Consider the following 15,782-nt stretch of genomic DNA (forward strand, 5'->3'; position numbering starts at 1 on the left):
ACAAAATGTATGGACAGAGCACTAAGGTATTTCAGAAAGCCTGACCATTATTTTGCTAGGCAATGCATAAATTCAAGACTCAAGATATATCAGCCTTCATGGCAGTGAATTCCATTTGGAAGCTGAGTTAGACTGAACAACTGAACCTGCTTCATTATGTATCTGTCACTCTAGAAGTCCTTCACTAATGGCCTGAGAGCTGCTGGTAACTAATTGGATCAGAGTGATCGAAGACTGAAAATGAGAACCAAAATATTATATTCAGAACTTAAGCCATGAACTCATTTAACTAATCTTGATTATTTTATTTCACTGAATCAAGGACACAGCATCAGGTGATTCTATCATATGATCAAAAACATGTGGATCTCCTAAGTCTTTATCTCAGTTTAGAACAGCAGCATACTCTAATAATACAAAAAATTGGTACAGTAATACTCATGAGATATTACAGCAATTATGTAATGCCGAGGCTTTATAAGGCGTTGGTCAAACTGCAATTGGAATATAGTTTTGGGAATATGCAATTTTGGGCCCCTTATCTAAGAAAGGATGTGTTGGCATTGGAAATGGTCAAGAGGAGGCTCTTGAGAATTATCCTGGACATAGAAACATTGAAAACCTACAGCACAACAGAGGATCTGTTGTTAAAAAAAAATCACTCCCTACTTATACATAGTTCTTTCCTTTTGCTTGTTTTTTCTTTCCACTCTTTTCTATAAGTGTGTACCTCAGATAAATACTTTGTGGAGATTTGTGACATGATTATATGATATATAGGTACAATGTCTGAAATACATCTTATGGAAATGTTTGTTTGATGATGAACTTCAATAAAAAAATTGTTAAAAAAGAATAGTACATCTTTTTAGAACAGAGATGAGGAATTTCTTTAGCCAGTGGGTGGTGAATCTGTGGAATTCATTGCCACAGATGGCTGTTGAGGCCAAGTGATTGGGTAAATTTAAAGCAGAGGTTGGTTGGTTCTTAATTAATAACAGAGAAGGCAGCTGAATGAGGTTGGGAGAGATAATAAATCAGCCACAATGGATGGTGAAGCATACTTGATGGGCCTATAGACCAAATTCCAAACTGTCCTCATACCCCCTGCACCAGGGTCCATATGGTCTTATATGGATACTATAGCAGCCTTGAATGTTATGCAACAAAAATCAATGCAAAGTTTCATCAATGGAATAAACCTTGAAGGAAACACTACAACATACCATTTTAGAGCTTTTCAATTCGCTGAAAGGATTCTTGGACATTTTTTCTTTCCCCACTCCCCCCATCCATCAGGCAGAAGATACAAAAACCTAAAAGCATGTACCAACAGGCTCAAGGACAGTTTCTACCACTTTATAGGACTATTTAATGGTTCTCTAGTACAATTAAGATGGACCCTTGACCTCACAAACTATCTTGTTATGGCCTTGCCCCTTACTCTCTACTGCCACTGCAATTTCTCTGTACTGAAACTGCATTGTTATTGTTTTACCTTGCACTGTGATAATGAAATGATCTGTGCAGCCAATATGCAAGGCAAGTTTTTCCACTGTGCCTGGGTACATGTGACAATAATAACCTAATTCCAAAATTAAAAATTATTGCACACAAAACCGAACATATCTTGTAATTTCTGCTCACTGCCTTCTCTCTTATTGTTTCACAAACTAATTAGAAGAACAGGTACAGATCAACTTTATTTTATACCAAATGTATTGTAAACCAAAGTTTAGAAGAGGAATTCTTTTCCATATCCACCATCCTGTCATCTGCCACATTATGGTCTGTAATGTGTGCTGGACATCATTCCTTCAGCTGTAACTGCTAACATTCATATTGCAAAGTATTTCTACATTTGGGGAAAAACAGGTTTTCATTCCAACAAAGACATCTGATCCAGACATAAATTGCTCAGACAAAGAGACAATTTGCACTATTAAACTACATGAACATAACTTTAAATCAGTATCACAATGCTTTGTTCCCCGCAGCATGTAAACAGAAGGAATGATCTGGCTTTAACAATAATTTGTTAGGAAATGTACGCCTGTCATCACTGAATCAAGTTTAGTCTTCTTACCACTCCTCAAAAATAAAACCAGAACTATTTTACTTCAATGTTTTAATATATCCATTTCATTAATTACAGTAAAAGCATTTACTACACAGAAATCCAAACTTAACACTGCTAATGAAAATACTAGGCTGCAGTAAAGATTGCTGCAATTTCTAATGCCTTCTCAGTTACGTATATTTTCCCCATAGCACAGCAGAAGATTATCCCTAATGGTGCACTTCACCTCTTAACACTGTTTACTTGGTATTATGTGGCTAGTACCTTGTCTGTTTGTTGATCATATTTCTAATTGATGCAGACATCTCCAAAACATAAGTAGATTGGGAATAGTGAGCATGAGTATAAAAATTCACTTAAAGTAATATTCTAGAACCTTAACTTATAAAACCTTTCTTATTGTGGACTTTTTTCCACTTAACTGGTGACTTCTCTCAGTGCACTTTTTTGTCAATACCAACTGTCCTCATACCCCCTGCACCAGGGTCCATTCTTCACGTACATTTCCTGTTAGCACATGTAACATATCACTTGTATCCTTGATCTAATCTGAACTATCAGGCATTTACACACATTGGATCATGAGTGTACAATTCAGGATTGGGAATCCCGGTTTGTTTCTCTGTTGCTCAAGGTACTGAAGCCAAATGTAATTTTTCGACTGTTCATCCAGCCTTTTACAGCTTACGAGTAAACTGGGCAGTGGTGTTATCCACTATGTCATCCAGGAGAACTCGTATTTTTTTACATTTCAGTACACAACCATAGAAACAACACAAAAGTTGCTAACTTTTAAATAAAGTCAAATCTTTTTTTCATTAATCTAAACTAAGGTGCTAGTGACAAAATTACATAAACAATGAGATCCTATTGTAGAAACCAAACTTGCAATATTCCTTTTTTGTTTTTCCATTGGAATTATATAACATGTTTTACATAAACCAAAATATTCTATTTTTGAATCCAACCCATATTGATCTCAGAAATACACTCCAACTATGATAATATATAAGGAACATATTACTGAGGTCAGCATAAATTTGTTTCACCACCCATTAAACATATATCTCACATTTCAGCTTAAGGAATGAAATATATTCAATGGTCGATGGACTCCATGTACACCAGTATAAGCTTGTTGATTATAATTCATATAAAATGGAATTGGAACAAAAGCAGGCGAGTTATCAGAGACCCAAGTCTTGGAATTATAAATTTGCTGTATTGTCTCCAGGAGCAGAATCATACTGGGTGATGAACCTTTTGAGCTCCTCAATGCAACGATCTTCTATCTCACGCAAGTTTTCTCTTAGTGCAAATTGTACTGTATTTTCCAATGATGGATCTTTGTTAATGAGCATTTGAACAACCATGCCAAAAGTTTCACAATCTTGCCTATAAACCTGAAAGTAAACAAATAAATTATTAGCAAAATTGACTTTAATACTTCAGTGCAACACAATTTAGTAAAATTTAGAACTACACTTACAATAAAAAATGGGTGAGCTGTAAATTTATACAATACTTTCACATTAATACTCTATATCTTGCAGAATAAGTGCTTATATTAAAGAAGCCAAAAACATACAAAAGCTCCCTTAAAGCTGCAATGCCTTTTAAAATTCAAGCAAAGTTGCCCAAATGTTGTGAAGAAAAATACGTATTTACAAATAGACAAATGAGAACAAACATGTCCTGAAATTTACAAATAAACAGAGGCTTTCTCTACAACACACTTAGTTGTGAACTTTCCAATATAACTAGTCACCGTCAAATCCAACATCCACACCTCTCAGCAAAGCCAAACTAAGGGTTTAACTCTGCCTGCATAGGGTGTAGTGTTCTGCCTCCCACTAACCCAGGCATTATTTTAGAATGCCTCAAACTCTCCCTCAGGTGTTTTGGGACTGTTCTGCTGTTTATAAACTGGCATAACGGTGTTACTGAAAATAACTGAAACTGTTTGGAATGCCTGTGTCTTGAACCCTTTTTTTTAGTTATAAACCAATAGAGCATGTTAATTGAATGGACTGTTTTGATTAGCCAAACTAGCGATTGTTCTACTGTTGGGGTATGTACATAGCAAATTCCCAAGAACTGCAGAATGGGAGGGCAAAGTGTGTAAGCTACTGGGGGAACTAGACCAGGGACAGAACAAGGAGGAGTGATTAACCAGGCAAAGGGGCAAGGTTAGTGGGAGAATTAGCTTCACCAATTTGTTCTGTCACACTTTCAGAGTAGGTGATTATATAAACATAATAGGAAGCATAAGGAAGTTACACTACAAGAAGATTAACAATTTAAGTAGCAATTTAGACCATAATCCAACAATTCTATCATACTCCTGATCTACGCTGATGGAGGAAAGGGCTTTGGGTATCAGTGAAATGAGTCACTTGCCACAGGATACATAGCATTCAACCTACTTTTGCATTACAGTTTGACGTTGCTGGTCTGGATGAATTTCTGGTCAGTGGTGACATCCCTGGATATTGATGGTGGTGGAATTAAACAAGGCTGTCACTGGATGTCAGGGATTAGTGGTCAGACTTGTTGGAGATGGTCAAATGTGGCATGTCTGTTAACTGTCATTTATCAGGCCACACTCAAACGGCATGTACATGGTCTGCTTCATTCGCTGAGGAGTGAGCATTGTGTAGTCTTCTGCAAACATCTTACGACATTTGATAGTAGTCATTAATGAAGCATTTATAGGTAGTCAGGTCCAATACATTGCTCTGAGAAACTCCAGCAGAGATGCCTGGAGCTGTGATGATTTACCTTCATCAAACAAACCACGTTCCTTTATAAAAGGATGACTCCAACCAGTAATGCATTTTCCCTTTGTTTCTTACTGATCTCAGTCTTACTGGTGTGCTTTGTAACACTGAACATGCCCTTCAGCCCACCATATCAGTATTGACCACGACATCAAATAAAACTAATCCCACCTGTCTGTACATGGTCTATATCCTCCATTCACTACCTTTTCATGTGCCTGTCTAAATGGCCCTAAAATACTATCATTCTGCATCTACCACTTTCCCTGGCAACACATTCCAAACATTTACCACCCTCTGTGCAAAAAAGCTCACCTCATACATCTTCCTTAAACTTTCTCCCTCTTACCTTAAAACTATGCCATCTGGTATTTGAATTTCCACCCTGGAAAAAAGACCGTCTATGCTGCCTATGCCTCTTATAACTTTATAAACTTCTACCAGATTGCTCCTTCAGCTTTTGACACTCAAGTGAAAATAACCCAATTTTTTCTAACCTCTCCTCATAGCCTCTAACCCAGGCAACATCCTTGTGAATCTCTTCTGCACCCTCTCCAAAGCCTCCACATCATTTCTGCAACCTGGAGCAAAAAATGCACACAATACTCCAAGTGTGGCTTGGCTGAAGTTTTATACAGCTGCAACGCTATTTCCAACATTTACATTCAATGCTCTGACTGATAAAGTAAAGCATGCTGTTGCCTTTTTTACCATCCTCTTGTGTTACCACTTTCAGGGAGCTAATGGACTGCACCAAGATCCTCTGTACATCAATGCCCTTAAGGGCCCTGACATTTATAGCATACTTTCCTCTTACTTTTATCCTCCCAAACTGTAGCACCTCACACTTGTACGGATTAAAGTCCACCTGCCATTTCTCTGCCTAACTGCTCTATAAAATTTGACAACCTCATTATGCACCGTTTTAACACTGATCACAGTTAAATACTGTCTTCATATCAAGGACAGTCACTCTTTGTTGTCCTCTGGTATTTAGATCTTTGGTCCTTGCTTGGACCAAGGCTGAGATGTAGTTTAGGGAATGAGTGGTCATAGCATAACCCTAAACAAGCAATGGTCAACAGGAAATCTGTGTGGATCCAAGGCCCTCAGCATCTAATAGATCATTCTCCACAACTTCTGCCATCTCCAAACACATCCTTGCCTCCAACCCCTCCCCCCACTCTTCACGAAGACTGCTTCCTCCTTGATTTCTTTGTCCTTTCATGGCTTCCCACCAACCTCCCTGCTGGCACATATCCCTGCAAGTGACAGAAATGCTACACCTGCCCACCACCTTCTCCCTCACCTCCATTCAGAACCCTAAACAGTCCTTTCAGGTGAGGCAATATTTCACTTGCGAATCTGTTAAGATCATCTAGTCCATTTTCAAGTTTAATTGTCATTCAAATATACATGAATACCCATGATTACACCCAAAAAAAAAGCATTATTGTATACAGTGCTTCTGATGTGGCCTCCTCAACATCAGTAAGATCCAATGTAAATTGGGGGGACCACTTTGTCGAGCACCTCCAGTCCATTAGCAAAAGGCTGAATTACGTGGTGGCCAAACATTTAATTTCCTATCCCCATTCTAACAAGTCAGTCCATGGCCTCCTCTTCTGCTGCTACCAGACCACACTCAGGGTGGAGGAGCAATACCTCATATTCTTTCCAGGTAGCCTCTAACCTAAGGGCTTGAATGGTAGGTTCTCCTACTGGTTATTCCCCCACTCTTCCCTTTTCTTTTATTCTTTTACTCTGGTCTTTTACCTCTATTGCTTACCTACCTATCACCTCCCCCTGGTGCTCCTCCATCTTCTCTTTCTCCTATGGTCCACTCTCCTCTCCTATCAGATTCCTTCTTCTCCAGCCATTTATCTTTTCCACCTGTCACCTCCCAGTTTCTTACTTCAAGCCCCTCCCCACCAACCTGGCTTAAGCTAGCACCTTCTGCCTCGTCCTCCTTCCCCTCCCTCACCTTCTTACTCCAGCATCTTTCTCCTTCTTTTCCAGTCCTGATGAAGGACCTAGACCAGAAACATTGACTGCTTGCTCATTTCAATTTAATTCTGCTTCACCCACTGAGTTCCTCCAGCATTTTGTGTGTATTGATCTGTATGAAAGTGCTGCTTGATAGTACTGTTGTCAACAGCTTGCACCACATTACTGATGTTTAAGGGTAGACTAGCTGGCTGGTAATTAGCCCAATTAGATTTACAAAAAGGGTGCCTCTGAGTAATTTTCCACATCGTCGGGTAGATGTCAGTATTGATATAGTACTAGAATAAATTGGCCAGAGGAGTGGTGCAGCTAGCTCTGGAGAGCAGATCCTTAGTCCTACAGCTGGAATACTGCCTGGTCTCTTAAGTTTCTCCTGTATCCAGTCCTCCCAACCATATCTTCATATCCCACCATGGATTAAATTATGTTCTGTGATGATGAAGATCTTGGATATCCACTTGCCACCTCTGGTTGTGCTAGATAATGATTGACTCATCCTTTTCCTTATCGTACAACTGGTGAAACCTGTCATCGTTGAGGATGGGGATGCTCTTGGAAACTCTTCTTCCTCAGATTCAAAACCTCCTTCAACTTCCTCACCCATCAGTGAAGATAGGCAGCAATACCTCCATCATAATTATCCTTAACACTGCTGACACGCAAGGCCGAGTGTCCTCAGACTGATTCTTTACTCCCTGTACTGTTATGAATGTACCACAGCTCTGAGGGGCCGAAGGAGCGGGAGCAACCCCCTCCTTCCGGAGAATCGCAAGATCGCTATTAATTCGGGTCTCGGAAGTGAGAGACAATGCAACGGTTTTGGCCATTGTTCTTAGAGGCACCTGTGTGACATGCATGTCCCTGCTACGTGACAGCTACCATGGATATGGACACCATCGGGCAATGTGGGGGTGGGGATTGCATCACCCTACTTTGATGGACATCTACAACTCTGCAAGTCAAGATAAAAGGGGACTGCAGGAGGCAGTACCCCCAGCGATGCACCAGAAGGACACCCTCGCTCAGTGCTCCCGTGGCTGGAAGCCACTCAACGCCACGTGCGCTCCTAACTCCTTTGCCTGGGGAGCGGGTGGCTGATAATACCGAGAAGGACTTCGAACTAACAATGGGGAAACAACGCTCCCCTGATTTAACGGAGTGGCTTCATAAAGACCCGGGCAAGTTTTTCCGTTTTTCACCGATCCCTCTAAAACACGTGAAACCCAGCGATTCCCCGAAAGGCTAAAGTCTGCAGACTTCTGAGTGACTTTTATATTTCCAACAGACAATATATTATCCCCTAGACAACAGTCGAGATTACTTCTTAATGACGAACATTACTATACCCGCGCTTTAGATTGAGTATTGACGACGTGCATTATCTGAATGTTTGTATTAACCTTACTTTTGTGCCCCTTTATAAATAAAAACGTTTGAAAATAGTGACATCAGACTTCAACGGACCTCTCTATCTTTGCTGGTAAGTTATCCAGTTACGGGATACGTAACAACTGGGGTTTCTCGTCTCGGGATTTGACACCAAATTGGGAGGCCAGTGAATCGGGCTTGTAAGTCCAAAACTTGAATCTGGTTACGCGGGTAGCCAGACGGGAAACCAGCAAAGATGGACGTGGGTGAATTTATGAAAAACCCGACTGTGGGAGCGCTAGAGGCGGCTACCAAATCAGACTTGTTAAATTTAGCGAAGGGGTTGAACCTCGCAGAAGTGAGGTCGTCCATGAAAAAGCGGGAGGTGCGAAGGGCCATAACTCAGTATTACGTTGGGAAGAATGTGTTTGAAGATGAAGTATTGGAAGATATCCCTGAAAAGGTACCATCAAGTGGGACGGTTCAGTTAGAGGTGGAGAAATTAAGGTTGGAACGTGAAATTAAGTTAAAAGAGATGGAAGCGGCTGAGAGAGAGAAAGAAAGGGTTGCGAGAGAGAGAGAGAGAAAGGGAGAGGCAAAGACAGCATGAAATTCACCTAAAGAAGCTAGAAGCAGTTGAGAAAGAGAAGGAACGGGCTGAGAAAGAGAAGGAACGGGCCGAGAAAGAGAAACAGTGGCAACATGACCGGGAAATTGAGAAGATGAGGAACGAGCAAAGAGATCAAGGGTTAGACCAAGCGGAGCGGTTTAATGTTAGTAGGGAGTTGAGATTGGTGCCCCCGTTCGAGGAGACAGATGTGATAGTTATTTCTTGCTTTTTGAAAAGGTGGCAGTAAATCAAAAGTGGCCAAAAGAGCAGTGGGTGGCGTTGTTACAAAGTGTGTTAAAGGGGAAGGCCCAACGAGCATTTGCGGCGTTGTCTCTGGAGGAGGGAGAAGCGGAGAATTATGATGAGGTAAAGGAGGCCATTCTCCGGACTTATGAATTGGTCCCTGAGGCCTATAGACAAAAGTTTAGAAATTTAAGGAAAGGGTGGAATCAAACGTATACCGAGCTAGCCCATGAGAAGGGGGTGCTCTTGGACCATTGGTGCACCACGGAAAGGGTGTTTAAAAGTTGTGTTCCGGAGGAGATCCGGATGTATTTGAATGAGAAGCCGGATAAGTCCATGTCAGAATTTGCTAGGTTTGCGGACGAATATGTCCTAACCCACAAGACAAAAACTTCCTCGAGTAAAGGTCCCCAGAGAGACCGTGGGAACGATCGAGAAAATCCGACGAGGGAGGCAGGGGTCCCACCAGGAGCTAGCGGTAAGGTTGAGGGGGAAAGGCAAGACGGCCAGAGGTTTCCGGGTTTGACCTGCTTTAATTGTGGAAAGGAGGGGCACACTGCATCTCGATGCTTTGCTCCGAGAAAGGAGATAGGAAGAGGGAAAGCCGCAGTCCCTATCGGGTGAGCCGTGGTAATCTGTAAATCGACCAGAGAGTCGAGGGTAGACAGAGTACGAGAAGGCTCTGAGAGTTGTCTGTCACACGGAACCGTGTCTGTGACGGAGGGAGACACACCAGTTCCCGTACGAATCTGGAGAGACACGGGAGCTGAACTGTCTCTGATTAGCCGTAAGGTACTAGAATTTGGTCGGAAAACGGGCATGGTAAAGGTGGAAGGAATAAATAAAAGGATAGAAATGGTGTCCTTATATAAGGTCATTCTGGATTGTGAGCTGGTGTATGGATCAGTTGAAATAGGGGTGTCATCAGAATTCCCGAGAGCTGACGTGGACATCCTGCTGGGAAATGACTTAGCAGGGGGTAAGGTTTGGTCAGCCATGCTGCCGACCTGGCGACCGGCGAGCACGGTGGCCCCGTCCCTAGCGCCCAAGGACCATCTCGCCGGCGTGGTCACTCGCAGCATGTCGAGAGAGACAGCTGAGAACGAGAGCAGTTTAAATCTAGCCAGTTTTGATTTGGCCGAGACGTCTTTGCTGACCCTGTGCCACGAGGGTTTAGAGGGTGGTAAGACGAAGAGTAGTAAAGTGAAAGGGGGTAAGGGAGAGGAGATAGATCTGCCCTTAGCGAAGAGAAAGGTCCTAAAGGTAGGAAATAAAGATGAGAAACAGATAAAGCTGTTAAAAGGTCCAGAGTTGGACATGGATGATCTGTCCGTTTTCGCAGAATTGTTTGAAGAACGTGAGAGTTCTAAAGGTGTCCCCGATAATGAGGTGAGGGCAGTCCTAGATGGAAAGGGTACCCTTGCCTCGAAGGAGTCTGCTGAAAAGGCCGAGGAGGTTGTTTCAGCTCGCAGGGTTGCGCCTTCCCCGGGTGGGAGCTGCCCAGAGAGTAACTGGGAGGATCGGGGGAAGTTAGAATTTAAAAAAGGTACGGGTGTTGAAAGCCTGGAAGAGGCAAATGTCCCGTTTGAGTGTGTCCGAGATGGTGGATGCACGTGGTGCTGAACCTGGTAATGTAGCTCAGAAGAAGTCTGAGGTATCTGATTCAGTGGAATGGGGCGGCTGTCCTTGTGGGTCAGATAGACTTGGTTCAGTGGGAAAAGGGTTAACCTTGGTAACCGGGGGAAGTGTGAGTTCCCCGGTGTTTGTACTCGAAGGTGGGTTCAAAGTTAACGCAGAATTTAAGAATGGGGGGGGATGAGGATTGTTATTGAAGGAAACGGAAAGTCTGTAGTTTCCAAATCGAAGGAAGAAATCTTAAACCTGGCAGATCGCTCACAGAGTGAGCTGGGAGACAGTGGGGGCCCCCCACTCTATTGTTATGCCAGGATGGGGTGTGAAGAGGCCGCCTTCGAAATGCTACTTGAGTGAAGAGTTCGAATCAAACACCAACAGCCTGAAGGGGACTGATAAAAGGGCCAGCCACCTGGGTAAAATCAAAGAATTGGGTGGAAATGGTCTAAGTTTGGGGCATGGTGTTGCTAAAATAACCCCAATGAATGAGGCTGGAGGGAGTTTACCACGAAAAATTACTCAAGTTCCCCACGGGGGGGGGGGGGGGGGGGGGGGGGCTCGCCGAAAAAGAAGCAACGGTTAATGGAGATGCCATTGTTAAACAGCCAAGCAGGTTGAACGGGTTTGCGCCAAAGCCTGTGAATAATAAAGACAGCCCCTTTTGGAGACCTGCCGGTTACGTAAAACAACTGAAACGATCAGTATTCGCATAAACTTTTGTAAATGCACCTAAGCTAAGGTCACACCTCCTTAGTTTTGTTGCGAAAAAAATAATAGGTGGTTATTAAATTGAAGTCTGATGCTACAAGACTTTAGTACGGTACGCGATGTTAAGATATTAAAGAAAGGGACACTGTAATCGTTAACTATTTAGATACTGACTTGAATGTATAACGGTAGTATTCTGTGAAGAGAAAGAGCTTGGGTATTGAGTTAGATGAAAAATCCTGTAAGACACTGTACAACTCCGTTTTTAACCGCTGGTAAAAAAACGCTGTTTTTTAGAGGGGAGGTGTTATGAATGTACCACAGCTCTGAGGGGCCGAAGGAGCGACCCCCTCCTTCTGGAGAATCACAAGATCGCTATTAATTCGGGTCTCGGAAGTGAGAGACAATGCAACGGTTTTGGGCCATTGTTCTTAGAGGCACCTGTGTGACGTGCATGTCCCTGCTACGTGACAGCTACCATGGATATGGACACCATCGGGCAATGTAGGGGTGGGGATTGCATCACCCTACTTTGATGGACATCTACAACTCTGCAAGTCAAGATAAAAGGGGACTGCAGGAGGCAGTACCCCCAGCGACACACCAGAAGGACACCCTCGCTCAGTGCTCCCGTGGCTGGAAGCCACTCAACGCCACGTGTGCTCCTAACTCCTTTGCCTGGGGAGCGGGTGGCTGATAATACTGAGAAGGACTTTGAACTAACAATGGGGAAACAACGCTCCCCTGATTTAATGGAGTGGCTTAATGAAGACCCGGGCAAGTTTTTCCGTTTTTCACCGATCCCTCTAAAACACGTGAAACCCAGCGATTCCCCGAAAGGCTAAAGTCTGCAGACTTCTGAGTGACTTTTATATTTCCAACGGACAAAATATTATCCCCGAGACAACAGTCAAGATTATTTCTTAATGATGAACATTACTATACCCGCGCTTTAGATTGAGTACTGATGACGTGCATTATCTGAATGTTTGTATTAACCTTACTTTTGTGCCCCTTTATAAATGAAAACGTTTGAAAATAGTGACATCAGACTTCAACGGATCTCTCTATCTTTGCTGGTAAGTTATCCAGTTACGGGATACGTAACAGTACACTCACAACTGTATGGCTAAAATCTGCCTCAACTCCATCTGCAAGATTGCAGATGACACCACTACAGCAGGCTGCATCTCAAGTACAAGGAGATAGCGAGCTTACTGACATGGTATCATAACACCAAACTTTCAGTGTGGTTAAAACAAAAGAGCTTCAGGAAGAGGAGTGGTGCACATCCTCCTATTTATATCAGTGCTGCTGAGGTTGAGAGGAGTGAACATCATCAATAGCCTATCTGGGTCCAACTTAGACATCATGGCCAACCTAGACCTTCACTCTTCACCTCCTCTCCCTTCAGGCAGAAAATTCAAAAGCCTTAAAGCACTTACTGCCAGGCTCAAGGACAGCCTCTATTCCACTGTCATAAGATTACTGAATGGTGCCTCAGTATAAGATAGCCTAGACACCACAATCCATCTCATTATGGCCCTTGTACTTCTTGTCTGTCTGCACTGCAGGTTCTCTGTAACTAACGTTTTATTTTGCATTCTGTTAGTGTTTTTCTTTGTATCACCTCAATAGACTGATGTGAAATGATCCGTATGAAAGGCATGCAAAACAAACCTTTTTGTTGTACCTTGGTATATGTAACAACAATAAACCAGTCTACCAACTTAAATGACCACTTTGCTATATTTATCTATCCATCTCCATTCCTTGTGAGATCCCTCAGTTGTCAGTGATATGTTGCTTTGGCCTTTCATTTACTCATTTTCCAGTTATTGAATCTACTGTATTTATAATCTAGGACACTACTTAATAAAGTGTTTATTGTTTTGTTTCAGGTCAAAATTACAGCAGGACATGAGAGTACATCCAGTTAGTAAAACAGCTGAACAGGTTTTCTGACGAATCAAAAAAACTTGCAAAATTATCTAGAGGAGTTTGCTCAGATAAAGGCCCAACCTAGACGACAGCAAAAGAATCAAGGGTTTAAATCTGGAATCTAAATTACATAGAAAATCAAAAATGGACGCATTTATTCATCAGTTTATGGAGTAAAATTACAAGCATAGGTTAACAATAATGTTGGTGTGTTTTAACTCAAATGGATACCGTATTATTGTGAACCATCAAGTAACAAGTAAAAAGCAAAAATCAAACTGCTAGAAAATCTCTGGGACAGATAGCATTTTTGATGGAAATGGATAGTGAACAACTTGGGTCAAAATCCTTCATGAGGACTTCATTTGTCTATTTGACTCCACAGATGCTGCCTGTCCCGCTGAGTTTCTCCAGCAGTTTTTTTTTTGCTCAATATTCCTGCATCTCTTATGTTAAGTAAAAAGTAATCTTTAATCTTAGACCACACACGTTGCATTATCAGAACTGCTTCACCAGCAAACAGTACTCAGTTTTCCCTGGTGAACAGTACTCAAATTGTTGTGTGTTCTTGTCCAGTGGCAGTGCAAACAGTCACTACACTTCCTGTTTAAAAACACGACCTTTGCATTTCCTGAAGAATAAATGAGTTTCAGGGGAAAATAAGCAATTAATTAGAATACAATAAAAATACAGTTAACAAACTTTGTTATACATTGCATTTACAAAATGTGTTTTCTTTAAAGTCAATAAATTACAGAACTAAACAATTGTAATTTTCTTCTTGGCTAACCTTTCATCTCAAACATCCCTTGTGTAAATCACTTGTGTTTGCTTGGTTACAAGTCACAAAAATCTATTACATTGCTTTCCAGAGTCTCTTGCTTTAATATTCATGCAAGTTAAATTTGCCTTGATTACTGCTATTCGTCATAAAATACCTAGAGCATCGCCACTACAAAAACACCCTTGCTGCTTGTTATAGATATTTCTTTCCTTTCAAAACACAAATGTTTTATTAGCCACTGGAGTGGAGTGAATTTATTCTGGAATAACAGCCTATTTGCTGTTATTTGCCAATCAAACCACAAGCTTTAAACTTAAATTAACTAATCATACTGTGGCCTACCAGAATCAACAGCTGAAATATAATTAAAACAACAAGCTCACAGTTTATCTGCCAGCAAAGCTGGCATCTGCTGTGGAAGTCATTTAAGACTTTTTCTTAAGGGCACTGGAAAGCATTCCAACATTTATTTTTAAAACAGAACCAAGAGCAGATATTCTGAAAATTGAGATTATTTTAAATTCACTTTCACAAGCACTTTCAGCTGCCATTAAATGCTTCAAAACTAGCTATGTCTGCAAATTGGATTCTTTTGTAAATGCTGTTTTTATAAACTTACAGTGCATCATTTAAAAATTCTCAGTTTACAAACATACAAAGTTATGTTAGCATTGTTGAATTTGAAAGCATGATTAACACAAAACATATAAAGAATGCAGAAGCTAATGAAATGACACTATTTGTTTCATGTAGGAGGAATTATATTCTTAAAGGTGAAAGCATTTTAGGGTCAGTAAATTACAAAACTTCAGGATATGAATTTTGAAATGCATTCAGGGAGTGATAGAGAAAGGTAAGCACCTTTCTCTTCCTTTCCAAATGCATTTTCCTTATTTGGATTTTCTGTGTGATTTATAGATTTTGAAAAAAATTTTTGATTATATCTCACAGAACAATATTTATCTACTGGGAGGTTGAACAGAGTAAAGTCAGATGGTATTTAATAACATAAGAACTATTCTTGTTGTAAATCATTAAAATACTGCACTTAGTTCAGAGCTTAAAGTAAAGTATGTATATGTCATCATATGCTACCCCATGATTCATTTTCTTGCTGGGAGCAAAGAAATATAATCTAATGAACGAAAAGCTACACACAAAGACTGACATACAATCAATTTGCAAAAGTTGACAATCTGTGCAAAAACAAAGTAAATAAATAACACTGAGAACGAGAGCTGTAGAGTCCTTGAAAGTAAGTCCACAAGTTGTGGAGTTAGTTCAAAGTTTAGGAGAGCGATGGTCGAGGGATAACAGCTATTCCTGAAGCCGTTGGTGGGGGACCCAAGGCTCCTGCAACTTCTTCATGATGGTAGTAACAAGAAAAAAAGCATGGCTTTGGATGGTGGAATGACGGAAGCTGCTTTATTGTAGCAGACTGTGCCAAAGAAAGAATGGAATTAGTATATGATTGGTATAAACATAAACTTTATTGAGATTTTTCAGGAGGTAACGAGAGTGTTACGAAGGATGAACAGCTCTGATGGGCAGAAGGGTGCAAGGTTGCCCATGTCCCCCTCCCCTGGGAGAATCACAAACTGTTACTGTTTCCACGTGTTAATGAGAGAG

The 15,782-nt window shown here is 41.3% G+C and overlaps 1 protein-coding gene across 7 annotated transcripts in view; it reads right to left on the reverse strand.

Annotated features, from left to right (window-relative positions):
- Window positions 1–280: 280 nt before the first annotated feature.
- pphln1 (periphilin 1) overlaps window positions 281–15,782 on the reverse strand; it is a 138,542-nt gene continuing 123,040 nt past the window's right edge. For all 7 annotated transcript variants that reach the window (XM_059977699.1, XM_059977693.1, XM_059977694.1 and 4 more), the window contains one exon: window positions 281–3,483. In XM_059977699.1, the coding sequence (XP_059833682.1) occupies window positions 3,289–3,483 (195 nt within the window). In that variant the 3' untranslated portion in view covers window positions 281–3,288. The remainder of the gene's footprint in view (window positions 3,484–15,782) is intronic.

Source organism: Hypanus sabinus, chromosome 8 (genome assembly GCF_030144855.1).
Source record: "Hypanus sabinus isolate sHypSab1 chromosome 8, sHypSab1.hap1, whole genome shotgun sequence".
Lineage (NCBI taxonomy): Eukaryota > Metazoa > Chordata > Chondrichthyes > Myliobatiformes > Dasyatidae > Hypanus > Hypanus sabinus.